The sequence below is a fragment of the Oncorhynchus mykiss genome, chromosome Y, assembly GCF_013265735.2.
Source record: "Oncorhynchus mykiss isolate Arlee chromosome Y, USDA_OmykA_1.1, whole genome shotgun sequence".
NCBI lineage: Eukaryota > Metazoa > Chordata > Actinopteri > Salmoniformes > Salmonidae > Oncorhynchus > Oncorhynchus mykiss.
Genome location: NC_048593.1, coordinates 33,511,851 through 33,538,736, shown reverse-complemented (window position 1 = coordinate 33,538,736; position 26,886 = coordinate 33,511,851). Strand labels below are relative to the sequence as shown.

Sequence of the window (26,886 nt, the reverse complement as noted above, 5' to 3'; positions counted from 1 at the left end):
GGAGCAACTCCATTCTCATGAACCTGGTTTCTTATGTTTGGTAGCCATGAGGCTGAGTAAGTCAACTTCCTACTAGGTTAGTTCACCATCAGAGACTGAGGAATATCTTGGTCTACCAGGCTGACCCTTTACATTAAAAGCCTCATGACTGAGACGGGTTCACCAATCCTTTAACCCCAAGGGTAGGTCAGTTCCCCTGTCACAGAGATTTTAAGACTGGGTTTGATTATCTGCTCTCATTCCCTTAGGGTTAGGTCCTTTAGCCCAAAGGCTGTCCTTTAGCCCGAGGGCTGTCCTTTAGCCCGAGGGCTGTCCTTTAGTCCTAGGGCTGTCCTTTAGTCCTAGGGCTGACTGAATTTCCACAGTGTTATCTCTAGCCCAGGGGTTTGGCCAAGAGGCCTCGCCACTGAGTTAGAGTATTCCTTCATGACCAGAGAACTGAAGAGAATGACTGGGGGTGCAAGAGGGGCCATCTGGAAACCTTCATAAACATGTCTGTCTTTCGGCGGTCTCTAAAGGGTTATAAGAAAGTCGTAAAAATGAAAGTGAGGTCCCTGTTGTGCAGTTTTCTTTCTTCTTGAGGCACTTCTTCTGTGCATATGCTCAGACAGTATGTATTCTGGAGGCTAGCCCTGTTCTGCACCTCAGTCACAACCCTCAACAATGGAGTGATTACAGTATATAGTACAGTACATCAACAGCATCCTCATCACTAGGACCACACTAATCTCGGTTAACCTGCCCCCCCTGGTCAGATGTCCAGTTATGATTACGTGGTCTGTCCCTGGCCACACAGAGTCAGTGGAGGAAGTTGAATTGTATCAACCCAGAAATTCCAAATGTTTCACATCTGCAACTGCTGCTGAAAACAACAGTCCCTATTAAGATGCAGACAATATCTGTAATTAAATATTCTCAGCAGCAGATTCCATAAGGCTCATTACTCCTCTTTGTCCATGAAAACCACCAAGTAATCCAGTTATATTTTGGGAAAGAGAGCTATTAAAGATGGAATATGCAGCTAGGGACAAATATAATTTCCAACTGTGAATACAGCAACCAAAAACCTTACAAACTAGGAACGATTTGAGATGTGTAGTTTAGGTGGGACCCAGGTCGTATTACAGTATATACAGTAAGTCACCATTAGTCATCATAGCCTACAGTGTCTTCAGAAAGTATTCATAGCCTTGACTTATTCCACATTTTGTTGTGTTACAGCCTGAAGTCAAAACGGATTAAACAAAAATAAAATCTCACACATCTACATGCAACACCACCTAATGACAAAGTGAAAACATGTTTTCAGAAATGTTTGCAAATGTATTGAAAATGAAATACTGAACTATCTCAATTACAGCTGTGAGTCTTTCTGGGTAAGTTTCTAAGAGCTCTCCCCACCTGGAGAGTACAATATTTGTCCATTATTCTTTTCAGAATTCTTCAAGCTCTGTCAAATTGGTTGTTGATCATTGCTAGACAACCATTTTCAAGTCTTTTCGTATATTTTCAAGCAGATTTAAGTCCAAACTATAATTAGGCTACTCATGAACATTCACTGCCGTCTTGGTAAGCAACTCCAGTGTAGATTGGCCATGTCTTTTAGGTTAATGTCCTGCTGAAAGGTGAATTAATATACTAGTATCTAAGGTTTTGCCTGTGCTTAGCTACATTCCGTTTATTTTTTATCCTGAAAAACTCCCTAGCCCTTAATGATTACAAGCATACCCATAACATGAGGCGGCCACCCCTATGCTTGAAAATATGGAGAGTGGTACTCAGTAATGAGTTGCATTGGATTTGGACCAAACATAATATTTTGTATTCAGGACAAAAATAATTGCTTTGCCACATTTTTTGCAGTATTAATTTAGTGCCCTGTTACAAACAGAATGCATGTTTTGGAATATTCTTTATTCTGTTCAGGCTTCCTTCTTTTCACTCTGTCAATTAGGTTAGTGTTTTGGAGTAACTACAATGTTGTTGATCCATTGTTACGGTGAGTGAATGAGGACCCAAAAGCGAACTAACTTAAACAGAGCTTCTTTAATAACCAAACTGTGGTAGGCTCAGATAGACCGGCAGATTCCGACAGGACAGGACAAGGTTACAGCAAACATGACGATAGTCTGGCTCAGGCATGAAACACAACAAACAAGAATCCGACAAAGACAGGAGCAGAAACAGAGAGAGATATAGGGACCTAATCAGAGGGAAAAAGGGAACAGGTGGGAAAAGGGGTGAATGGGTAGTTAGGAGGAGACAAGGAACAGCTGGGGGAAAGCGGGGGAGAAAAGGTAACCTAATACGACCAGCAGAGGGAGACAGGGTGAAAGGAAAGGACAGAAAGACACAACATGACAATACATGACAGTACCCCCCCACTCACCGAGCGCCTCCTGGCGCACTCGAGGAGGAAACCTGGCGGCAACGGAGGAAATCCTCGATCAGCGCACGGTCCAGCACGTCCCGAGAGGGAACCCAACTCCTCTCCTCAGGACCGTACCCCTCCCAATCAACGAGGTACTGGTGACCACGGCCCCGAGGACGCATGTCCAAAATCCTGCGGACCCTGTAGATGGGTGCGCCCTCGACAAGGATGGGGGGGGGGGGGGAAGACGAGCGGGGGCGCGAAGAACGGGCTTAATACAGGAGACATGGAAGACCGGGTGGACGCGACGAAGGTATCGCGGAAGAAGAAGTCGAACTGCGACAGGATTAATGCCCCGAGAAATACGGAACGGACCAATGAACCGCGGAGTCAACTTGCGAGAAGCCGTCTTAAGGGGAAGGTTCTGAGTGGAGAGCCAAACTCTCTGACCGCGACAATATCTAGGACTCTTAGTTCTACGCTTATTAGCAGCCCTCACAGTCTGCGTCCTATAACGGCAAAGTGCAGACCTGACCCTCTTCCAGGTGCGCTCGCAACGTTGGACAAAAGCCTGAGCGGAGGGGACGCTGGACTCGGCGAACTGAGATGAGAACAGCGGAGGCTGGTACCCGAGGCTACTCTGAAAAGGAGATAGCCCGGTCGCAGACGAAGGAAGCGAGTTGTGGGCGTATTCTGCCCAGGGGAGCTGTTCTGACCAAGACGCAGGGTTGCGAAAAGAAAGACTGCGTAAGATGCGACCAATAATCTGATTGGCCCGTTCTGCTTGACCGTTAGACTGGGGGTGAAAGCCGGAAGAGAGACTGACGGAAGCCCCAATCAAACGGCAAAACTCCCTCCAAAATTGAGACGTGAATTGCGGACCTCTGTCCGAAACGACGTCTGACGGAAGGCCATGAATTCTGAAAACATTCTCGATGATGATTTGTGCCGTCTCTTTAGCAGAAGGAAGCTTAGCAAGGGGAATGAAATGAGCCGCCTTAGAGAACCTATCGACAACCGTAAGAATAACAGTCTTCCCCGCTGACGAAGGCAGTCCGGTGACAAAATCTAAGGCGATGTGAGACCACGGTCGAGAGGGAATGGGAAGCGGCCTGAGACGGCCGGCAGGAGGGGAGTTACCGGACTTAGTCTGCGCGCAGACCGAACAAGCAGCCACGAAACGACGCGTGTCATGCTCCCGGGTGGGCCACCAAAAACGCTGGCGAATGGAAGCAAGCGTACCCCGAACGCCAGGGTGGCCGGCTAACTTGGCAGAGTGAGCCCACTGAAGAACGGCCAGACGAGTAGGAACGGGAACGAAAAGAAGGTTCCTAGGACAAGCGCGCGGCGACGGAGTGTGAGTGAGCGCTTGCTTTACCTGCCTCTCAATTCCCCAGACAGTCAACCCGACAACACGCCCCTCAGGGAGAATCCCCTCGGGGTCAGTGGAGGCTACTGAAGAACTGAAGAGACGAGATAAAGCATCAGGCTTGGTGTTCTTAGAGCCCGGACGATAAGAAATCACGAACTCGAAACGAGCGAAAAACAGCGCCCAACGCGCCTGACGCGCATTAAGTCGTTTGGCAGAACGGATGTACTCAAGGTTCCTATGGTCAGTCCAAACGACAAAAGGAACGGTCGCCCCCTCCAACCACTGTCGCCATTCGCCTAGGGCTAACCGGATGGCGAGCAGTTCGCGGTTTCCCACATCATAGTTACGTTCCGACGGCGACAGGCGATGAGAAAAATACGCGCATGGGTGGACCTTGTCGTCAGAGAGGGAGCGCTGAGAAAGAATGGCTCCCACGCCCACCTCTGACGCGTCAACCTCGACAACGAACTGTCTAGAGACGTCAGGTGTAACAAGGATAGGAGCGGATGTAAAACGATTCTTGAGGAGATCAAAAGCTCCCTGGGCGGAAACGGACCACTTAAAGCACGTCTTGACAGAAGTAAGGGCTGTGAGAGGAGCTGCCACCTGACCGAAATTACGGATGAAACGACGATAGAAGTTCGCGAAGCTGAGAAAGCGCTGCAGCTCGACGCGTGACTTAGGGGCGGGCCAATCAATGACAGCTTGGACCTTAGCGGGATCCATCTTAATGCCTTCAGCGGAAATAACAGAACCGAGAAATGTGACGGAGGAGGCATGAAAAGTGCACTTCTCAGCCTTCACAAAAAGACAATTCTCTAAAAGGCGCTGGAGGACACGTCGAACGTGCTGAAGATGAATCTGGAGTGACGGTGAAAAAATCAGGATATCGTCAAGGTAAACGAAAACAAAGATGTTCAGCATGTCTCTCAGGACATCATTGACTAATGCCTGAAAGACAGCTGGAGCGTTAGCGAGGCCGAAAGGAAGAACCCGGTATTCAAAGTGCCCTAACGGAGTGTTAAACGCCGTCTTCCACTCGTCCCCCTCCCTGATGCGCACGAGATGGTAAGCGTTACGAAGGTCCAACTTAGTGAAAAACCTGGCTCCCTGCAGGATCTCGAAGGCTGAAGACATAAGAGGAAGCGGATAACGATTCTTAACTGTTATGTCATTCAGCCCTCGATAATCTATGCAGGGGCGCAGAGACCCGTCCTTCTTCTTGACAAAAAAAAACCCCGCTCCGGCGGGAGAGGAGGAGGGGACTATGGTACCGGCGTCAAGAGCTACAGACAAATAATCCTCGAGAGCCTTACGTTCGGGAGCCGACAGAGAGTATAGTCTACCCCGGGGGGGAGTGGTTCCCGGAAGGAGATCAATACTACAATCATACGACCGGTGTGGAGGAAGAGAGGTGGCCCTGGACCGACTGAACACCGTGCGCAGATCGTGATATTCCTCCGGCACCCCTGTCAAATCACCAGGCTCCTCCTGTGAAGAAGAGACAGAGGAAACAGGAGGGATAGCAGACATTAAACATTTCACATGACAAGAGACGTTCCAGGAGAGGATAGAATTACTAGACCAATTAATGGAAGGATTATGACAAACTAGCCAGGGATGGCCCAAAACAACAGGTGTAAAAGGTGAACGAAAAATTAAAAAAGAAATGGTTTCGCTATGATTACCAGAAACAGTGAGGGTTAAAGGTAGCGTCTCACGCTGAATCCTGGGGAGAGGACTACCATCCAGGGCGAACAAGGCCGTGGACTCCCTTAACTGTCTGAGAGGAATGTCATGTTCCCGAGCCCAGGTCTCGTCCATAAAACAGCCCTCCGCCCCAGAGTCTATTAAGGCACTGCAGGAAGCTGACGAACCGGTCCAGCGTAGATGGACCGACAAGGTAGTGCAGGATCTTGAAGGAGAGACAGGAGTAGTAGCGCTCACCAGTAGCCCTCCGCTTACTGATGAGCTCTGGCTTTTACTGGACATGAAGTGACAAAATGACCAGCAGAACCGCAATAGAGACAGAGGCGGTTGGTGATTCTCCGTTCCCTCTCCTTAGTCGAGATGCGGATACCTCCCAGCTGCATAGGCTCAGCTCCCGAGCCGGCAGAGGAAGATGGTAGTGATGCGGAGAGGGGGGCAACGGAGAACGCGAGCTCCTTTCCACGAGCTCGGTGACGAAGATCAACCCGTCGCTCAATGCGAATAGCGAGTTCAATCAGGGAATCCACGCTGGAAGGGACCTCCCGGGAGAGAATCTCATCCTTTGCAAAGCCGGCTCGTTCCAGCCACTGGAGGCAGCAAGAGTGCGAAACTCAATAGAGTAGTCTGTTATGGATCGATTACCTTGACATAGGGAAGACAGGGCCCTGGAAGCCTCCTCCCCAAAAACAGATCGATCAAAAACCCGTATCATCTCCTCCTTAAAGTCCTGATACTGGTTAGTACACTCAGCCCTTGCCTCCCAGATTGCCGTGCCCCACTCACGAGCCCGTCCAATAAGGAGAGATATGACGTAGGCGACACGAGCAGTGCTCCTGGAGTAAGTGTTGGGCTGGAGAGAAAACACAATATCACACTGGGTGAGGAACGAGCGGCATTCAGTGGGCTCCCCAGAGTAACACGGCGGGTTATTGATTCTGGGCTCCGGAGATTCGAAAGCCCTGGAAGTGGCCGGTGGATCGAGGCGGAGATGGTGAACCTGTTCTGTGAGGTTGGAGACTTGGGTGGCCAGGGTCTCAACGGCATGTCGAGCAGCAGACAATTCCTGCTCGTGTCTGCCTAGCATCGCTCCCTGGATCTCGACGGCTGAGTGGAGAAGATCCGAAGTCGCTGGGTCCATTCTTGGTCGGATTCTTCTGTTACGGTGAGTGAATGAGGACCCAAAAGCGAACTAACTTAAACAGAGCTTCTTTAATAACCAAACTGTGGTAGGCTCAGATAGACCGGCAGATTCCGACAGGACAGGACAAGGTTACAGCAAACATGACGATAGTCTGGCTCAGGCATGAAACACAACAAACAAGAATCCGACAAAGACAGGAGCAGAAACAGAGAGAGATATAGGGACCTAATCAGAGGGAAAAAGGGAACAGGTGGGAAAAGGGGTGAATGGGTAGTTAGGAGGAGACAAGGAACAGCTGGGGGAAAGCGGGGGAGAAAAGGTAACCTAATACGACCAGCAGAGGGAGACAGGGTGAAAGGAAAGGACAGAAAGACACAACATGACAATACATGACATCCATCCTCAGTTGTCTCCTATCACAGCCATTACTCTGTAACTGTTTTAAAATCACCATTGGCCTCATGGTGAAATCCCTGAGTGGTTTCCTTCCTCTCTGGCTACTGAGTTAGAAAGGACACCTGTATCTTTGTAGTGACTGGGTTTATTGATGCAACATCAAAAGTGTAATTACTTAATAACTTCACCATGCTCAAAGGGATATTCAATGTCTGCTTCCCTTATTTTACCCATTTACCAATAGGTGCTCATCTTTGTGAGGCTTTGGAAAATCTACCTGGTCTTTGTGGTTGAATCTGTGTTTGAAATTCACTGCTCGACTGAGGGACCATACAATTATCTGTATGTGTGGGGTACAGATAGGCGGTAGTGATTAATAAATCATGTTAAACACTATTATTGCACACAGAGTGAGTACATGCAACTTATTATTTGACTTGTTAAGCATATTTTTACTCCTTAACTGATTTAAGCTTGCCATTACAATGGGGTTGAATACTTATTGACTAGAAGACATGTCAGCTTTACATTTTTTATTATTTTGTTAAATACATTAAAAATATATATAATTCCACTTTTACATTATGAGGTATTGTTTGTCGACCAGTGACAAAATAATCTCAATTGCATCCATTTTAAATTCAGGCTGTAACACAACAACATTTGGAAAAAGTCAAAGGGTGTGAATACTTTCTGAAGTCACTGTATTTCTTAACTGGAAGAAACCAAGTCCAGACCATGGGAAAGAACCTGGTTGGGCAGAGAAAAGGTCCAAAAGTACAAGCCCCAGGCATCAACTGACAAAGAGGGTGGCATTTTCAAAAAACCCTGACTTAGTTCAATGCTAAACTCTCTATACCAGCATTGGAGTAGAAAGCCCTTCACGGACCCCCTCCCCCACAGCCCCCTCCTCAGTCTTGGCTGGGAATTTCTGAGATGTCTCTTGTTACAGCTGGGACCGGGATATCTTATCGCTTTTCTAGAGGTCAATTTGTACTGCATGCATTCTTGCTGCATCTGTGTGTTTTCCATTATGTGTAACATCCCTGTTCTTTTCCTCAAAAGGATTCTAACAGTCTCTCCATTTCAGACCTCACTGTGCAATGGTACATTTAATAAAGGAAGATACGTCCTCAAATCAAATCAAATGTATTTTTATATATTTATTATATATTTTTATTTTTATAGCCCTTCTTGCATCAGCTGATATCTCAAAGTGCTGTACAGAAACCCAGCCTAAGCCTAGTGCATGGGAACATATGATAGCTGCTGACAACAACAATAGTAGTTCACTAAATCATTTGTGTAGAAATAGTTTTCTAACGCCACAGGGCACCCAGGTTCACATTTCAATGATAATATGACTGGCTGCCAGTCGGGTGCTTCAAGTCAGAGGCTTGATGTGTGTGTGTGTGTGTGTGTGTGTGTGTGTGTGTGTGTGTGTGTGCGTGCGTGCGTGCGTGCGTGCATGCATGCGTATAATGGGGAAGGGTGAGGGACAGGAGATGAGCTATAAATTCTTTGTCTCAAGGCAGTAGTTATAACAGTGTTGAAATACATGATGATCTACAAAGCTCAAAATGACCAGGCTCTGCAAAAAAACAGCAGAACTGATACATCTAACATCCCTTACACAAACACTGTGAATACAAACAAGCATAGTACCTTCCACACACACACACACACACACACACACACACAGACACACACACACACACACACACACACACACACACACACACACACACACACACACACACACACACACACGCAGAAGCAGTATCGATCCTGTGTGTCTTCGAACATTTCAAAGTTGCAAAGAGTTCAAAAGGAGCATGAGACTGCAGCAGCTTCACCACCAACAGGAATCACTCTTTAGGCCAAGGGCCAGAACACAACATGATCTCTCCCAAGAATTTGAGAAACATAAACAAAATGTCACTATTATCATTATCATGCACTGAAAGCCTGTTTCAAGAGGACAGTGACCATATTTCAAGGACCATCAAACCGGAGAGAGAGAAAGATAGCATGTGAAAAGCACAAAATGGAGCTTGCTCTGAACTTTATCCTAATTTCCCCTCATCATGTCTTCTATTATATATTAACCTTCATCAATCACATCGATGATATGCTTAGTCTTGCCTGCCTAATTCATCTCAGCATTGGGGGGAAATCAATGAGCGCCACAGCATGCGATTGCACAACTGCCGCTCATGTAAACAAACAAAGCACACTTACTGAGGAGAAGGAGGAGGAGGGGTGGTGTGCTGGCGCTGGCCGGCAGCAGTGCAGGTTGAGTGGGCAGCAGAGTGGGTACAATCAGGCCAGGTGTTGGCTGGAGCAAAGAGCCCGCAGCAGAGAGGGATGTTCTCTGGAGTGCCCTACTTTCAAAGACCCCGGTGGCCCCGTTGGCGGTTCCTGCTCTGTTTGGTGTAGCTGTAGTGTATGTCAGTGGATAACTCTCCTCTTCCTCTCCCCCCCTCAGATCCAGCTGACCGGGGGACTTAGAGCGTGTGGATGTGGAGCCCTGAGCTAGCGCCCAGCGCAGCAGCAGGAGACAGGCACCCAGGCCCAGGATGAGCAAGAGGAGTGTGGGGAGGAGCAAGAGGAGGCCCCTCACGGCCCCAAAGCCCCATCTGCAGCCACGCCGGGGAGGGCCACGCAACGTAGGGCAACCCAGTCTGGTGCCGCCCTCGGTCCCCTCCTCAGACCTCAGCACAGGGAATGGATGCACACAGACATCCAGGTCCATCCACTGCCTGTCCAATTAACTCTTCCTTCCCTCTCAGCTGGTAACAGTGGTGGTGTAGGCTTTGCACCAGATTCACAATGTCTCTACGGCAGCTCTAGCTCTATGTTAGATCCCCTTAGAGTCCCCCATGAGAAAGTATCCCCTTAGTGCTTGCCTCTCCTGCTCCCAGCATGTCCGTGTGTGTGTCCTGCGGAAGAAAGCGTGTCGGCTCTGGATCACACTTCGCCCATTCCTCAACTCCCCCTTCCCTCCCAAGCACGCGCACCGCCCACACACTCTGGCGGCTGTGAAATTGGGCATCAGAGCACTGCTGCGGGTGGCAGATGGTGGTGGCTCAGTCCACTGCCAGAGGACAAACTAACAGTGGAGGGGTCACTGAGCACAGACAGGCCAAAGTAAGTTGACCCAGCCCAGGAGCACCGCAATATCTCCAGCTCCTACGCCAACCCAGTCCCAATTCCAGCCCCAACCAGATCCCCAACTCCAGCAGCACCAGCACTAGTCCTCCTAACTCAAGGTCCAGCACCAGCCCTCCTAACCCAAGCTCCAGCACCTGTCCTCCTAACCCAAGCTCCAGCACCAGTCCTCCTAACCCGGGCTCCAGCCCCAGCACCAGTCCTTCTAACCCAGGCTCTAGCCCAAGCACCAGTCCTCCTAACCCGGGCTCCAGCCCCAGCACCAGTCCTCCTAACCTGGGCGCCAGACCCAACTATAGTCTTAACTTCAGCTCATGTCCTAACTTCAGCTCTAGTCCTAACTTCAGCTCTTGTCTTAACTTCAGCTCTAGTTCCAACTTCAGCTCAAGTCCCAACTTCAGCTCTAGTCCTAAGCAGCTCAACCCCCTGTGCGTCCACTGACCAACAGCGTAACGTAGAGTAGCTCCCCTCAGGACTTCTCCTCTCTCTGCTGATATAGAAAACAGGACCCAGGAAGAAATCCCCCACCCCGCACCAGCAGACTGGGGTGAGACCACGATTAACAGGAGGCAAAGGGATGGGGAAACAGAGGTGGGGGTAGGAGAACAGCTGTGGCAGGCAAACTACAAAAGGCTACAATCCTGTGCATTAAGCAGTGGAATGGTAAATATATGTGTTCCTCATCTGACCAGACACCTTCACGAGCCATAGCGCAACAAACATCTGTTCAGACACACTGGGCCTGATCACAGAGCAGCAAGAGGTCAGAGGGTGCACAGGCCTCTGAATGACCAACTCAGTGGGAATCAAAATCAAATCAAAATGTATTTGTCACGTGCGCCAACAGGTGTAGGTAGACCTTACAGTGAAATGCTTACTTACAGGCTCTAACCAATAGTACAAAAAAGGTTTTAGGTGAACAACAGGTAGGTAAAGAAATAAAACAACAGTAAAAGACAGGCTATATACAGTAGCGAGACTATAAAAGTAGCGAGGCTACATACAGACACTGGTTCGTCAGGCTGATTGAGGTAGTATGTACATGTAGATATGGTTAAAGTGTCTATGCATATGTGATGAACAGAGAATAGCAGTAACGTAAAAGAGGGGTTGGCGGGTGGTGGGTCACAATGCAGATAGCCCAGTTAGCCAATGTGCGGGAGCACTGGTTGGTTGGTCCAATTGAGGTAGTATTTACATGAATGTATAGTTAAAGTGACCATGCATATATGATAAACAGAGAGTAGCAGCAGCGTAAAAAGAGGGGTTGGGAGGGTCGGGGGTGGGCACACAATGCCAGTAGTCCGTGTAGCCATTTGATTACCTATTCAGGAGTCTTATAGCTTGGGGGTAAAAACTGTTGAGAAACATTTTTGTCCTAGACTTGGCACTCCGGTACCCCTTGCCATGCGGTAGTAGAGAGAACCGTCTATGACTGGGGTGGCTGGGGTCTTTGACCATTTTTAGGGCCTTCCTCTGACACCGCCTGGTGTAGAGGTCCTGGATAACAGGCAGCTTAGCCCCAGTGATGTACTGGGCTGTACACACTACCCTCTGTAGTGTCTTGCGGTCAGAGGCCGAGCAGTTGCCATACCAGTCAGTGATGTAACCAGTCAGGATGCTCTCGATGGTGCAGTTGTAGAACCTTTTGAGGATTTCAGGACCCATGCCAAATCTTTTTATTTTCCTGAGGGGGAATAGGCTTTGTCATGCCCTCTTCACGACTGTCTTGGTGTGTTTGGACCATTCTAGTTTGTTGTTGACACCAAGGAACTTGAAGCTCTCAACCTGCTCCACTACAGCGCCGTCGATGAGAATGGGGGCGTGCTCAGTCCTCCTTTTCCTGTAGTCCACAATCATCTCCTTAGTCTTGGTTATGTTGAGGGATAGGTTGTTATTTTGGCACCACCCGGCCAGGTCTCTGACCTCCTCCCTATAGGCTGTCTCGTCGTTGTCGGTGATCTGGCCTACCACTGTTGTGTCGTCTGCAAACTTAATGATGGTGTTGGAGTCGTGCCTGGCCATGCAGTCGTGGGTGAACAGGGAGTACAGGAGGGGACTGAGCATGCACCCCTGTGGAGCTCCAGTGTTGCGGATCAGCGTGGCAGATGTGTTGTTACCTACCCTCACCAACTGGGGGCGGCCCGTCAGGAAGTCCAGGATCCAGTTGCAGAGGGAGGTGTTTAGTCCCAGGATCCTTAGCTTAGAGATGAGCTTTGAGGGTACTATGGTGTTGAATGCTGAGCTGTAGTCAATGAATAGCATTCTCACATAAGTGTTCATTTTGTCCAGGTTGGAAAGGGCAGTGTGGAGTGCAATAGAGATTGCATAATTTGTGGATCTCTTTGGGCGGTACGCAAATTGGAGAGGGTCTAGGGTTTCTGGGATAATGGTGTTGATGCGAGCCATTACCAACCTTTCAAAACACTTCGTGACTACAGACGTGAGAGCTACGGGTCTGTAGTCATTTAGGCAGGTTGCTTTACTGTTCTTGGGCACAGGGACTATGGAGGTCTGCTTGAAACATGTTGCTATTACAGACTCAATCAGGGACATGTTGAAAATGTCAGTGAAAACACCTGCCAGTTGTCAGTGCACACATGCACACACACCCTAAAACCACCAAACCAGTGGCTAAAACAACAAAGCAGCCTGGTGCTTGTCTTTCTGTTAGGTTGTGTTTAAGTGAAGTGGGTCTATTTGTGGTGACTGAGGGTCCCTGTCAGGGTGTTCTCCAGTGGACTGTAAATACAGAGAGCTAGGCATGAATCTCCCTGAGTGAGGGCCTGCTCTACTCTGACATGGCCACTGCCACTCGCCCACACCAATCAATGCCTATCGATTGACTTACAGGTACTTCACATTCATTCACGGCTGCAGCTAACATCCCAGAAAGATTTTGAGTGTCATTTGAGATCAGTTAATCTGGTAATTTGTGTTGTCACGTTGTCAGAGGTGTCTGTTTTTTACAACCAAGACAAAGAAAGGGGGATTTATGTAGTTTTAAAAAACTAGGTTTCCTTATATTACAAATAGATGTCAAGACTTTATGTAGTTTAAACAAACTATGTTTCTTTATATTACAAAGAGATGTCAGGACTTTATGTGGTTTAAGGAGAGTGCACAATTTTTAACATGAATAGTTTTTAATCAACAAATGAGGAACATTTGGGCAGTCTTGATACCAAATTTTGAACAGAAATGCAATGGTTCATTGATCAGTAAATCTTTGCACATACATAGCTGCCATCTAGTGGCCAAAATCCAAATTGCACCTGGGCTGGAGTAATACATTATGGCCTTTCTCTTGCATTTCAAAGAAAAAAATACAAAAGAACAGTTGTTTTTTTATTTGTATTTTCTTTTACCAGATCTATTGTGTTATATTCTCCTACATTCCTTTCACATTTCCACAAACATCAAAGTGTTTCCTTTCAAATTGTCACGTTCTGACCCTAGTTATTGTGTTAATTGTTTTTTTTAGTTGGTCAGGATGTGAGTTAGGTGGGCATTCTATGTTTTGTGTGTCTAGGTTGTTTTTCTGTTTCCGTGTCTGTGTTTTACACCGCACGGGACTGTTTTCGGTTTTCGTTATTCACGGTACGTTTATTGTTTTGTATAGAGTGTTCAGTTTATGTGTTTAATAAACAACCATGGACACTTACCACGCTGCGCATTGGTCCTCCGATCCCTCTCGCCTCTCCTCTTCGGACGAAGAGGAGGAAAACCATTACAGAATCACCCACCAACCAAGGACCAAGCGGCGTGGTAACAGACAGTGGCAGCAGCAGCAGCAGCAGGAGCAGCAGCAGGAGCAGTAAAAGCAGCAGCAGGAGAAGCAACAGAAGCAGCAGAGGAAGCGGCATCAGCAGCAAAAGCAGCAGCAGGAGAGGCAACAGCAGCAGAAGAAGCAGCAGCAGCAGCAGGAGAGGCAGTATTATCTAGACTATACAACTTGAGAAGAGGTAGACAGGTGGACGGTCGACCCAGGGAGAGTGCCGGAGCCCGCCTGGGATTGGCTGAAGCAGTGTGAGGAGGGTTACAGGAGAATGAGGTTGGCGAAACGAGCACGGTGGCGCGGTAGGAAACCCAAGAGACAGACCCAAAAATGTCTTGGGGGGTGGCACAGGGAGAGTATGGCAGAGTCAGGAGTCAGACCTGAGCCAACTCCCCCTGTTTACCGTAAGGAGCCATGGATGGAATCAGAGCTGTCGGCGAAGCTGAGGGCTGAGTCTGAGAGGGTGGAGGAGTTATTGGACAGATTGGAGGAGAGTGAACGGATGGGAGATGAGGAGACACTCGAGGAGTTGTTAATATAATTGGAGGAGAGTGAAGAGAGAGAGCTGTTGATTTGGCGTAGTATGCAAGGCATTCGCCCTGAGGTGCGTGTCCCCAGCCCAGTACCACCAGTGCCGGCACCCCGCACCAGGCTGTCTCTCCGTCCCATCAATACAGGTGCTCCCGCCTGTCCGGCGATACCAGAGTTTCCGCCCCTCAGTCCAGAGGCGCCAGAGCCCCTCAGTCCAGAGGCGCCAGAGCTCCTCTGTCCAGCGTTGCCAGAGCCTTCCTGCTCTTCAGCGCTGCCAGAGTCTCCCGCCTGTCCGGCGCTGCCAGAGCTTCCGCCCCTCAGTCCAGAGGCGCCAGAGCCCCTCAGTCCAGAGGCGCCAGAGCCCCTCTGTCCAGCGTTGCCAGAGCCTTCCTCCTCTTCAGCGCTGCCAGAGTCTCCCGCCTGTCCGGCGCTGCCAGAGCTTCCGCCCCTCAGTCCAAAGGCGCCAGAGCCCCTCAGTCCAGAGGCGCCAGAGCCTTCCTCCTCTCCAGCGCTGCCGGAGTCTCTAGTCTGCCCAGCGCCGCCTGAGCTGCCCGTCTGCCCAGCGCCGCCTGAGCTGCCCGTCTGCCCAGCGCCATCAGAGTCTCCCGTCTGTCCAGAGCTGCTAGAGTCTCCCGTGTGTCCAGCGCTGCCAAGCCTCCGCCCCTCAGTCCAGAGGCGCCAGAGTCCCTCAGTCCAGAGGCGCCAGAGCCCCTCAGTCCAGAGGCGCCAGAGCCCCTCAGTCCAGAGGCGCCAGAGCCCCACTGTCCAGCGCTGCCAGAGCCTTCCTCCTGTCCAGTGCTGCCGGAGTCCCCGCCTGTCCGGTGCTAGAGTCTCCCGTCTGTCCAGAGCTACTAGAGTCTCCCATCTGTCCAGAGCTGCTAGAGTCTCCCGTCTGTCCAGAGCTGCTAGAGTCTCCCGTCTGTCCAGAGCTGCTAGAGTCTCCGTCTTTCCAGAGCTGTTAGAGTCTCCCGTCTGTCATGAGCCGCCAGAGCCGCCAGTCAGCATGGAGCCGCCAGAGCCGCCAGTCAGCGTGGAGCCGCCAGAGCCGCCAGTCAGCGTGGAGCCGCCAGAGCCACCAGTCAGCGTGGAGCCGCCAGAGCCGCCAGTCAGCGTGGAGCCGCCAGAGCCGCCAGTCAGCTTGGAGCCGCCGGAGCCGCCAGTCAGCTAGGAGCCGCCGGAACTGCCAGTCAGCTAGGATCTGCCAGAGCCGCCATTCAGCCAGGATCTGCCAGAGCCGCCATTCAGCCAGGATCTGCCAGAACCGTCAGTCAGCCAGGATCTGCCAGAGCCGCCAGTCAGCCAGGAGCTGCCAGAGCCGTCAGTTAGCCAGAAGCTGCCAGAGCCATCAACCAGCCTGAGCTACCTCTCAGTCCTGAGCTACCTCTCAGTCCTAAGCTACCCCTCAGGTCTGAGCTACCCCTCAGTCCTGAGCTACCCCTCGGTCATGAGCTACCTATCAGTCCTGAGCTACCCCTCAGTCCTGAATTACCTCTCAGTCCTGAGCTACCCCTCAGTCCTGAGTTACCCCTCAGTCAAGAGCTACCTATAAGTCCTGAGCTACCCCTCAGTCCTGAGCTACCCCTTAAGTCCAGAGATGTCCCTCAGTCCGGTGGGCCTGTTGTTTAGTGTTCCCAGGTCAGGGTCGGCGGCAAGGGTCGCCGTGGGGTCCACGTGGAGTGTGGTCCACGTCCAGCGCCAGAGCCGCCACCGCGGACAGATGCCCACCCAGACCCTCCCCTATAGGTTCAGGTTTTGCGGCCGGAGTCCGCACCTTGGGAGGGGGGTACTATCACGTTCTGACCCTAGTTCTTGTGTTAATTGTTTGTTTTAGTTGGTCAGGACGTGAGTTGGGTGGGCATTCTATGTTTTGTGTGTATAGGTTGTTTTTCTGTTTTACACCACACGGGACTGTTTTTGTTATTTACGGTACGTTTATTGTTTTGTATAGAGTGTTCAGTTTATGTGTTTAATAAACAACCATGGACACTTACCACGCTGCGCATTGGTCCTCCGATCCTTCTCGCCTCTCCTCTTCAGAAGAAGAGGAGGAAAACCATTACACAAATGGTACCAAGAATATGCATATCCTTGCTTCAGGTCCTGAGCTACAACAGGCAGTCAGATTTGGGTATGTCACTTTTGGCGAAAATTGAAAAGAAAGGGCAGACCCATAATTAAGAGGTTTTATATACACTATGTTTCCTTATATTACAAAGAGATGTCAGGACTTTATGTAGTTTAAACAAACTACGTTTCCTTATATTACAAAGAGATGTCAGGACTTTATATAGTTTAAACAAACTATGTTTCCTTATATTACAAAGAGATGTCAGGACCTTTATTGCAGGAAGAGAAAGAGAGTGATAAAATATAACAGCGAGACAGAGTGAAAGGGAAAAGCTAATAAGGAAACCTGTTTTTTTGCAAGAGCACAGCTGTAGATGTGCGAGAATATTACTCACTAGATGTTGATAGAGAAGTCATGGAGAAAAATATAGTTTTGTATGAGAGGGACAGGTGTGTTTGGCTTCAACATTTACTTAGAGTGTGTGTGTGTGCAAACTGCTGCTGGTGGGCCCCAGCATGACTGATGAGGTTGGACCAATCAGCAGCCCAGCTGTGTTTTCCATCGACACATTCCTGGGAACTCACACACTCTCTCATTCTCTCTGTGGGGCTATGAAGAGCGCCCCCTAGGGATGCGACCCTCAGCCTGCGAACGCACGGGTGCCTTGCAAAACGCTTATCACAACACAGCAGCCTGCAGGAGACACACAGGGGGACTCTCTCTCTCCTTCCCCTGCCATGTGGATCACTGCAACCTGCAGCAGCAACCACCAGGTGAAACACATAAACCTGGTGGGTTCTAGGTAAAATACATAAACCTAGTGGGTTCTAAGTAAAACACATAAACCTAGTGGGTTCTAGGTAAAATACATAAACCTGGTGGGTTCTAAGTAAAACACATAAACCTGGTGGGTTCTAGGTAAAATACATAAACCTAGTGGGTTCTAAGTAAAACACATACACCTAGTGGGTTCTAAGTAAAACACATAAACCTAGTGGGTTCTAAGTAAAACACATAAACCTAGTGGGTTCTAAGTAAAACACATAAACCTAGTGGGTTCTAAGTAAAACACATAAACCTAGTGGGTTCTAAGTAAAACACGTAAACCTGGTGGGTTCTAAGTAAAACACATAAACCTAGTGGGTTCTAAGTAAAACACGTAAACCTGGTGGGTTCTAAGTAAAACACATAAACCTAGTGGGTTCTAAGTAAAACACATAAACCTAGTGGGTTCTAAGTAAAACACATAAACCTAGTGGGTTCTAAGTAAAACACATAAACCTAGTAGGTTCTAAGTAAAACACGTAAACCTAGTAGGTTCTAAGTAAAACACAAACTTGTACTGTAGGGGTCAAGCGGAGCCTTGTCTGGAAGTGAAACAGTTCATTCAGCCTCATTTAGGTCTTTAAAAAAACAAGATAGCTGATATGGCTGACTTGCTTAAACAAATGTGGTTTCTATTGACAATTGAGATGTAGAAACTATGGCATAAGGGAACGATGAGCGGATAAGAGGCAATCCGTAATTTCGATTAAGACATTAATGAGCGAGCTAAGACATACGTAGTCAATATAACTATTTGTTCAGCACTTTTGAAATGTACAGCTACAGAATTCAGAACATGGGCCGTTCTTACAGTATTGTCCCTGTGCACCAAGTCAGAACCATAGGCTAAGTTATAAGGGGACCAAATTATTAGGGTGAGGCATATGGGCTACTAACAGCTTACTACACAACATACACTTAGTATTACTTTCTTAGCTACAGTATATATATCTCCCTGGCATTCTGTATTACATAATTTATGCAGCAGCATACAATACATTTTTGAACTCATCGTTGTGCTGTGCTCACTTGAACAGGAAGGTGGTACGGCGGTCCTTCATGTGGGCAAATTTTGTCATGAGACTTTGTCATAAAAGTCTGTCATTCTCTGGATTTATGGTGCTTTCAAGATGTGAACTCTGAAAAAACAAGGTCCAATCATGACATCGGTGATCTTCAGGTCACTAGGCCTCTAGAAAGAGGCCAGAGTTCCCGACTTCACAGTTGTCTTGAACTCACTGAAGTCTGAGATTTCCCAGTTCCGAGTTTCCAGTTGTTTTGAATGCGGCAGAAGTCATGCTGGATTGACCACATGACCAACGTATTTAACCTTTTCTGGTCCATGGTGTTACGTGTGAATATTTATCCTTTTAAGCTTGGAAAAGAGACCCTTAAACACAGTCTTGGCCCACACACCCTCTCCACCGAGTAGCAGGGAAATCAAAATAGTGATTGCTTTGCAACGCTTGCAGTTAGCCAATGATTCCTTCCAAACCACTCACTGTTGAATTTGCGATTTCCAACTTGTTGTGTAATGTTTATGTCCAATGGCCAATAAGCACCAATACGTTTTATCTATAATTTCTCTTCATAGGATTGAAGGACTGAAAAGGATTTGCCAGTAGATTGTGGATGTGATTCATGATGATGACTATTTGTCTAGCTTCCTAGCTAAGATTTTGAAAGTATGATGTTGACATGATCAGTCCAATCAAAGGTACGGTAGATATAACGTGATTTCACATAATTTTATATGTGGCCACTGACCTTGAGCCTTCTAGGATGGGCACTTCTAATGTAAATCTATGGCAGCATCCACAGGGGCTTGAACTTTACATCTCTCTGTAGATTTTGTGGTGACGTAGTGTCCCCATGAGTGAATTTCTTTTTACATTGTTTGCAAATTGATATGTGACATGTATTAATGTCAAAATAACGTGCAAAACAGGCAACCAAATCAAAGGTTGCTACTGGGTGAGTCAACATGCTTTTCTACTTGCACGCATGCACACACACACATACACGCACACGCACACGCACACACGCGTACGCACGCACACACACACACACACACACACACACACACACACACACATCTGAACCATGGACAGCCACATCATATTTAGGTTACGTTGATTGGACTAAATTGTTTCCGGTATCTTTCAGTTGTCACTGTATTAGAATAAGCATAGGTGATTTGATGATGTTGAAATGTTAATGTTAAAATAGTGGAGGCAGCTCCTGCTTTCTTTGTGACTTGTGTTAACTCTCCGTGGTTCTAAATCAATAGTTGTTTAGTTGTCTGAAAATGTCTGAAACATGAACTTGCTAGACCCTGCTGTAGGTCATGTAACTGTTTGTTACATTTAAATTGTACCTTTTTTTAACTAGCCAAGTCAGTTAAGAACAAATTCTTACTTGCAATGATGGCCTACACCGGCCAAACCCGGAGGACGCTGGGCCAATTGTGAGCAGCCCTATGGGACTCCCAATCACGGCTGGTTGTGAAACAGCCTGGATTTGAACCAGGGTGTCTGTGGTGACACTTCTAGCCATGAGATGTAGTGCCTTAGACCGCTGCACCAGTGAGGAGCCCGCAATATGCTTTGTGGACTTCACCAGAGAGAGGTTGCTCTCCAGTTTTAGGCCTATATATCACGGTCACAAGGCATATGAACTAACAGGTTATAGAGCAAACAACACAATTATCACAACACATAGGTTGTAATATGGCTGGTTTCCCCAGTGAATTTACCCACTCACCACTACTGCGCTAGACCAAAATAGTGATGGACCAAGTAAATCAATAAACCCAGCCACCCACTCTGCCGTCTGTGTGCAGTAGAACAATAATTGCCACTTTGTCCATTTACAATGTGTGTTTGTTTTTCCTGGTGAAAACAGTGACGTTGGTAAAAATCTCCACAGAAGAGCAGCAATTGAATATCATTGGCATACTGCACGGTTGGCACAGTGCCACCATACAACACACTTTCCCCTCATTTTAAACATGCATGAGAAGAGCAAGTTCACTGCCCGTGCAGTTTTTACAGAAAACACAACAGTTGTTTTTTCCAACACCAGATTTGTGAAACATGTTCTGCACCTCTCGGCTCTTCCTATCGGATGAATGGCACTAGTTTGGTGTTGCATGGTTACATTGGTCAAATCAAATAGCTTGCAAAAATGAGTATGAATAAAGGCCATTTATTTATTAATTTAGTATGAATACAGGAAATTAATCAATTCATTTAGTATGAATACAGGAAATGAATCAATTCATTTAAAATGAATACAGGAAATTAATCAATTAATTTAGTATGAATACAGGAAATTAATCAATTCATTTAGTATGAATACAGGAAATGAATCAATTAATTTAGTATGAATACAGGAAATTAATCAATTCATTTAGTATGAAAAGGCCTTTTATTTATGAATTTAGTATTTAGTATGAATACAGGTCATTTATTGTCTAGGTCTAGGGCCTATGTAAAGAAATATGGAGTAGCCCCACAATAACTACAGGGTTTTACAATACTGCTCATCTGTAAATCTCACTAACTCCATTTCCCATCTCTCATGTCTTGTTAAATCAGGAATCCAGATTCCAGATTGCTCAAGTGGTTAGCGGTCAGCCAATCAGCAGTCAGGGCTTGAATCACCCAGTTTATAATGGTGTTTAGTGAGCTCCAGTTACCTCAGATATCAACATAGGACTGTGGTTCAAGTTGGTTAGGCTCAGACAGTCTGAGTGATACTCCACATCAGATAAGTTCCCAGCAGCACAGCTCACAGCTAATTATTCATCTGGTTGTGGTTACAACCTTTCATTCACTGTAACAGAGTGATCAATGCCCTGTAAAACAGCACCAAAGTGAAAATATATTTAGTGGGTCTGCTTCACTGTGAAATGGCCCGTCCACCAGATCACAGGCTACGTCCAGCCTGCCCTCTCCCTGTTTTTGACCTGTGACCTTACAGCCTCGGACCACATGCACATACACAGACAGACCCCCATGCTCAAGGCCCTCCCCAGCGGCTGACCCTAGACGGGGATAGGAGCCATAGGCTTGCACAGGGGAGCAGTCTGGGGCTGGGTGGTGGAGGGAGGGAGGACAGCATGTGTTGGGGCTGGTTTCTCAGGGCCTGCCTCCGACAGAGCAATCAGTATCCAGAGGCACCACTATTGGTTCCCTCTGGGGAGAGAAATGATAGTGCTGTGGATAGGAGCTGTTTGTCTTCATTACCCATAGGCCCTAGAGCTCATGGTCACACACTCTCACACTCTCACACACACACACACACACACACACACACACACACACACACTTCGGCCTCCCTCTCTGTGTTCACCCTTGTTCAACCTTTATGGGAGAGCAAAACCAGAGTGACGGCCAACATTATTAACAATCCCAATTACTGTAGGCATTTACTGTAGGCAAGCTTCTGAAAAAGCTTGTATGAATGTGTGTGTGTGTCTGGAGTGAGGTGACACGGTGAGGGTGTAGGTTCAGGAAGAGATGTGACATAATGCTACTTGTGGTAATGGTGAGAGAAACCCTGTGTTACTGGCTGCCTCTGGACAAAGCCTGCAAACTCTGACTGCGTTCTAAAATGGGTGTGAAACAGTCTCCTCTGCAGAGCAGCTGGGTCTCCTAATATCTCTCTCTCTCTCTCTCTCTCTCTCTCTCTCTCTCTCTCTCTCTCTCTCTCTCTCTCTCTCTCTCTCTCTCTCTTTACTGTGTCTCTCCCTTTACTCTCTTGCTCACTCTCCCTTTACACTCTCTCTCTCTCGCTCCCCCTTTCCCTCACTCACTCCCTTCCTCCATCTACCTTGCCTTCTCTCAGTCACTCTCTCACTCTCTAGCTTTTGCTGCCTCCTTCACTCTTTCTCTCTCTCTCTTGCAGGCACACATACACAGATAATACTGCGGCTACATACTGCTATAGCAACACACTGCAGCAGGCAGGCATACACCACTGCAGCCTTTCACCAGAGTAGCCATTTCTCTCATGACCTCAGGATGAATAGCAACCCAGGCAGCTTCTCAAATCAATCATATTCCCTCTGTTCACACCAACAACAACGCAATATATAAATAAATCCTATTATGACAGGAAAAGACGACCCAGGAAAAGACAACCCAGGAAAACAGAACACTACAGAAGGGCTATATCTTATCACACACATTCAATACAAGGCATTCTTCATTCTTCATTCTTCATTCTGCATTCTTCATTCTTCATTCTTAATTTTTCATTCTTCATTCTTCATTCTGCATTCTTCATTCTTCATTCTTCATTCTACATTCTTCATTCTGCATTCTTCATTCTGCATTCTTCATTCTTCATTCTTCATTCTTCATTTTTCATTCTTCATTCTTCATTCTTCATTCTTCATTCTTCATTCTTCATTCTGCATTCTTCATTCTTCATTCTGCATTCTTCATTCTTCATTCTTCATTCTTCATTCTGCATTCTTCATTCTTCATTCCTGCATTCTACATTCTTCATTCTTCATTCTTCATTCTTCATTCTTCATTCTGCATTCTTCATTCTTCATTTTTCATTTTTCATTTTTCATTCTTCATTCTTCATTCTTCATTCCTGCATTCTTCATTCTTCATTCTTCATTCTACATTCTTCATTCTGCATTCTTCATTCTGCATTCTTCATTCTTCATTCTTCATTCTTCATTCTTCATTCTTCATTCTGCATTCTTCATTCTTCATTCTTCATTCTTCATTCTGCATTCTTCATTCTTCATTCTTCATTCTTCAATCTACATTCTTCATTCTTCATTCTTCATTCTGCATTCTGCATTCTTCATTCTGCATTTCTTCATTCTTCATTCCTGCATTCTTCATTCTTCATTCTTCATTCTTCATTCTTCATTCTGCATTCTGCATTCTTCATTCTTCATTCTGAATTCTGAATTCTGAATTCTTCAATCTTCATTCTGCATTCTTCATTCTGCATTCTTCATTCCGCATTCCGCATTCCGCATTCCTCATTCCTCATTCTTCATTCTTCATTCTGCATTCTGCATTCTGCATTCTTCATTCTTCATTCTGCATTCTTCCTTCTTCATTCTTCATTCTTCATTCTGCATTCTTCATTCTTCATTCTTCATTCTGCATTCTTCATTCTGCATTCTTCATTCTTCATTCTGCATTCTGCATTCTTCATTCTGCATTCTTCATTCTGCATTCTTCATTCTTCATTCTGCATTCTTCATTCTTCATTCTGCATTCTTCATTCTTCATTCATTCATTCATTCATTCAGGTATATACGTTTTTTTTGCCAACTCCGTTCATATCAAGCTTCCTACCTAACTGTTGGCTAAACACAGCAAAATACTGTCAGTTTATCTCCCTTCACCACATTTTCTGCCATTTCTTTATTGATATCATCTGGGTGAACCCCTCCCCCAGCCTGTGGACATACCACCCCGATACGCCCTGTCTCGACGCCTGCCTTGCCTCCCCTCCAGAGCGAAACACACACACACACAAACGCACACACACTTCCTCTGTGCAGCAAATCACTCATTCTGCCACAAGACAGAGAAGACAGTTGCACCGCTGTTGGGAAGAATGAGGAGAAGAGATTCAAGAGATTACAGAGCTCACCTAAAAAACCCATTTGCCACTGGTTGAGAGAAATTGTCATTGTTTTTGAGCAGAATTAGGTGAGGTTTTATGTGTTGTTGCAGGTGCGAAATGGTCAGTTTAGCACAGAAAATGCCATCCTTGTCAATCTGTCGCAATTGGCGGCCACCTAATCCTGCCTAATGGGCGGGCGGGCCGTGATCTTGACTATATCCAACACGCCATCTCTTTGCTCATACATGCTCCAGCCATACACTCTGCATCATGCCAGTATTCCCTCTTCTCTGACAGACAGGCCATGGCTCAGTACTCACTGCTTTGGACATGAACAGTGCTCGTGGAGTTGGAGTTCCCCAGAAGGTTCTCTGCCACACACGTGTAATTCCCAGAATGCTCCAGCTTGGCTCTGCTGATCTGGACCCTGGAATTCTTCCTGTGGCAGACACAAACAATTGACTCAGGGGAACCAAAATGACATGGAAACACAACAAGTGTCTGGAGACAGAGGACGACAACACAACAGGCATGGAAGAACCTACTGTAGCCTTGCAACAAAAACGGGGAGTCGCCATACAAACCAGATTAGAGCGGGATAGAAGCCAGTTAGTCAGAGTCGATGCAGTTTGTCATTTCAGCAGGTAAGAATTTACAGAAAGTTAAAGATTTGCAATATGGAACACGGAGGAATCTAGGGCCCGTCCTATTCATCAACCCAGTAACCAACTTTCATTTAAAAGGCCACTTAGTCGCTAAACACTTCTACGCTGCAAAGTATACTTTCTGTTATTTCACTAATGAAGGAATTTGCTCATAAATCCCTGGCATACTCTCATAAATAATGTGTCTCTGTGTTGACGTTTCACTTTCGAAAATGCTTTTCATCCTTTGGGTCAGCTGCTAAAAGCATTAGGAGAAAACTACTGAAGGAGAAATTACTGCCATGCAGTGACTTTTGACATTTGTCTGTTTTGCTAATACTACCACATGCTAAACATATTAGGAGCTTCAAGGGATTGTAGATGGACTCACTGGCTGGACTTTATTTTGACCTCTCTGCTTTTCTTGAGCTCACTGCCATCTTTGAACCATTTGTAGGTAGGGCTGGGGTTTCCTGTAGCCTCACACTTGACCGTGAGCCTGCTCCCCTCTTCCACCATCAGGTTCCTCAACCGCTTCAACTTTGGGGCATTAGCTAAACACAGAGAGAGAAACAGAGGTGATATTAGACATTTTTAAAGACAAGAGACAGAGAGAAAGAGGAAAACTTTTTGTGTATCATGTTTACTGTTAATGTCTGATTGTTTTCGTCTTTCTTTTGTTTAAGTCTCTTTGTTGGTTTTTGTCATTGTTGTTTTGTTTATTGTTTATTTCACTTGCTTTGGCAATGTAAACACATTTGCCATGCCAATAAAGCCCCTTTGAATTTAAATGAGAGCGAGGGAGAGAGAGGGAGAGGGGAATAGAGAGGGAGATGTGGAGAGAGTGGGGGGTACACAGAGACCCAGAAAGACAGAAGGAGAATCTCAATTGCATACTCCTCGTGTCCTCTCTCCTTCTCAAAGCCATTGGATGAGAAAGCCAGAGGTCCCTCCCCTCTGTCCTTCTCTTCCAATGGGTTTTGAGAAGGCGAGGAGAGAGAATGTGAGGAGTATGCAACTGAGATTCTCCCAGAGACACAGAAAGACAGACATATCATGTCACCAAGAGCTCAGCCATCATCTCTCTCGTATAGCCAGATGAGGTCACCAGAGCTCAGCCTCTCTCATATCTCTAGACTAAGTCAGAATCACTGTCAAACAGGAAACATTTTACATTGTCTTCAATAGCTAGTTTCAGTTTTTATGAATGCTTGAAGCGGTATGCTTCAAGCATTCACAACTGAATGGAACAAAAAAGCTATTTGGGATGATATGCTTCAAAGAACACAAGACATAACTGAACCTAATACCAGAAAAGGGATGAACTGCTCTCAGAATGTGATATGCTCTCAGAACTGCTCTCAGAATGGAATATGCTCTAAGAACTGCTCTCAGATTGAGATATGCTCTAAGAACTGCTCTCAGAATGTGGTATGCTCTAAGAACTGCTCTCAGAATGCAGTATGCTCTAATAATTCCTCTCAGATTGAGATATGCTCTAAAATCTGCTCTCAGAATGCAATATGCTCTAAGAACTGCTCTCAGAATGCATTATGCTTTAAGATCTGCTCTCAGAATACTACATGCTCTCAGAACAGATCTCAGAATGCGGTATGCTCTAAGAACTGCTCTCAGAATGCAATATGCTCTAAGAACTGCTCTCATAATGAGGTATGCTCTAAGAACTGCTCTCATAATGAGATATGCTCTAAGAACTGCTCTCAGAATGAGATATGCTCTAAGAACTGCTCTCATAATGAGATATGCTCTAAGAACTGCTCTCAGAATGAGATATGCTCTAAGAACTGCTCTCAGAATGCAATATGCTCTAAGAACTGCTCTCATAATGAGGTATGCTCTAAAAACTGCTCTCAGAATGCAATATGCTCTAAGAACTGCTCTCATAATGAGGTATGCTCTAAGAACTGCTCTCATAATGAGATATGCTCTAAGAACTGCTCTCAGAATGAGATATGCTCTAAGAACTGCTCTCAGAATGTGGTATGCTCTAAGAACTGCTCTCAGAATGCAGTATGCTCTAATAATTCCTCTCAGATTGAGATATGCTCTAAGAACTGCTCTCAGAATGTGGTATGCTCTAAGAACTGCTCTCAGAATGCAGTATGCTCTAATAATTCCTCTCAGATTGAGATGGGGTCTAAGAGCTGCTCTCAGAATGTGGTATGCTCTAAGAACTGCTCTCAGAATGCGGTATGCTCTCAGAACTGCTCTCAGAATGTGATATGCTCTAATAATCCCTCTCAGATTGA

General features: G+C 46.7%; 1 protein-coding gene across 4 annotated transcripts in view; it reads right to left on the bottom strand.

Moving 5' to 3' along the window:
- The window catches only part of nrg2a (neuregulin 2a), a 158,268-nt gene that overhangs the window by 56,020 nt on the left and 75,362 nt on the right, over positions 1-26,886 (bottom strand). For 3 of the 4 annotated variants that reach the window (XM_021591457.2, XM_021591458.2, XM_021591459.2), the window contains exons 2-3: positions 25,008-25,170; positions 24,293-24,411 (exon numbers count right to left, since the gene is read on the bottom strand). In XM_021591457.2, the coding sequence (XP_021447132.2) occupies positions 24,293-24,411; positions 25,008-25,170 (282 nt within the window). Of the gene's footprint in view, positions 1-9,231; positions 10,505-24,292; positions 24,412-25,007; positions 25,171-26,886 lie in introns of those variants that run through there. The other variant, XM_036968222.1, reaches the window with a different exon arrangement.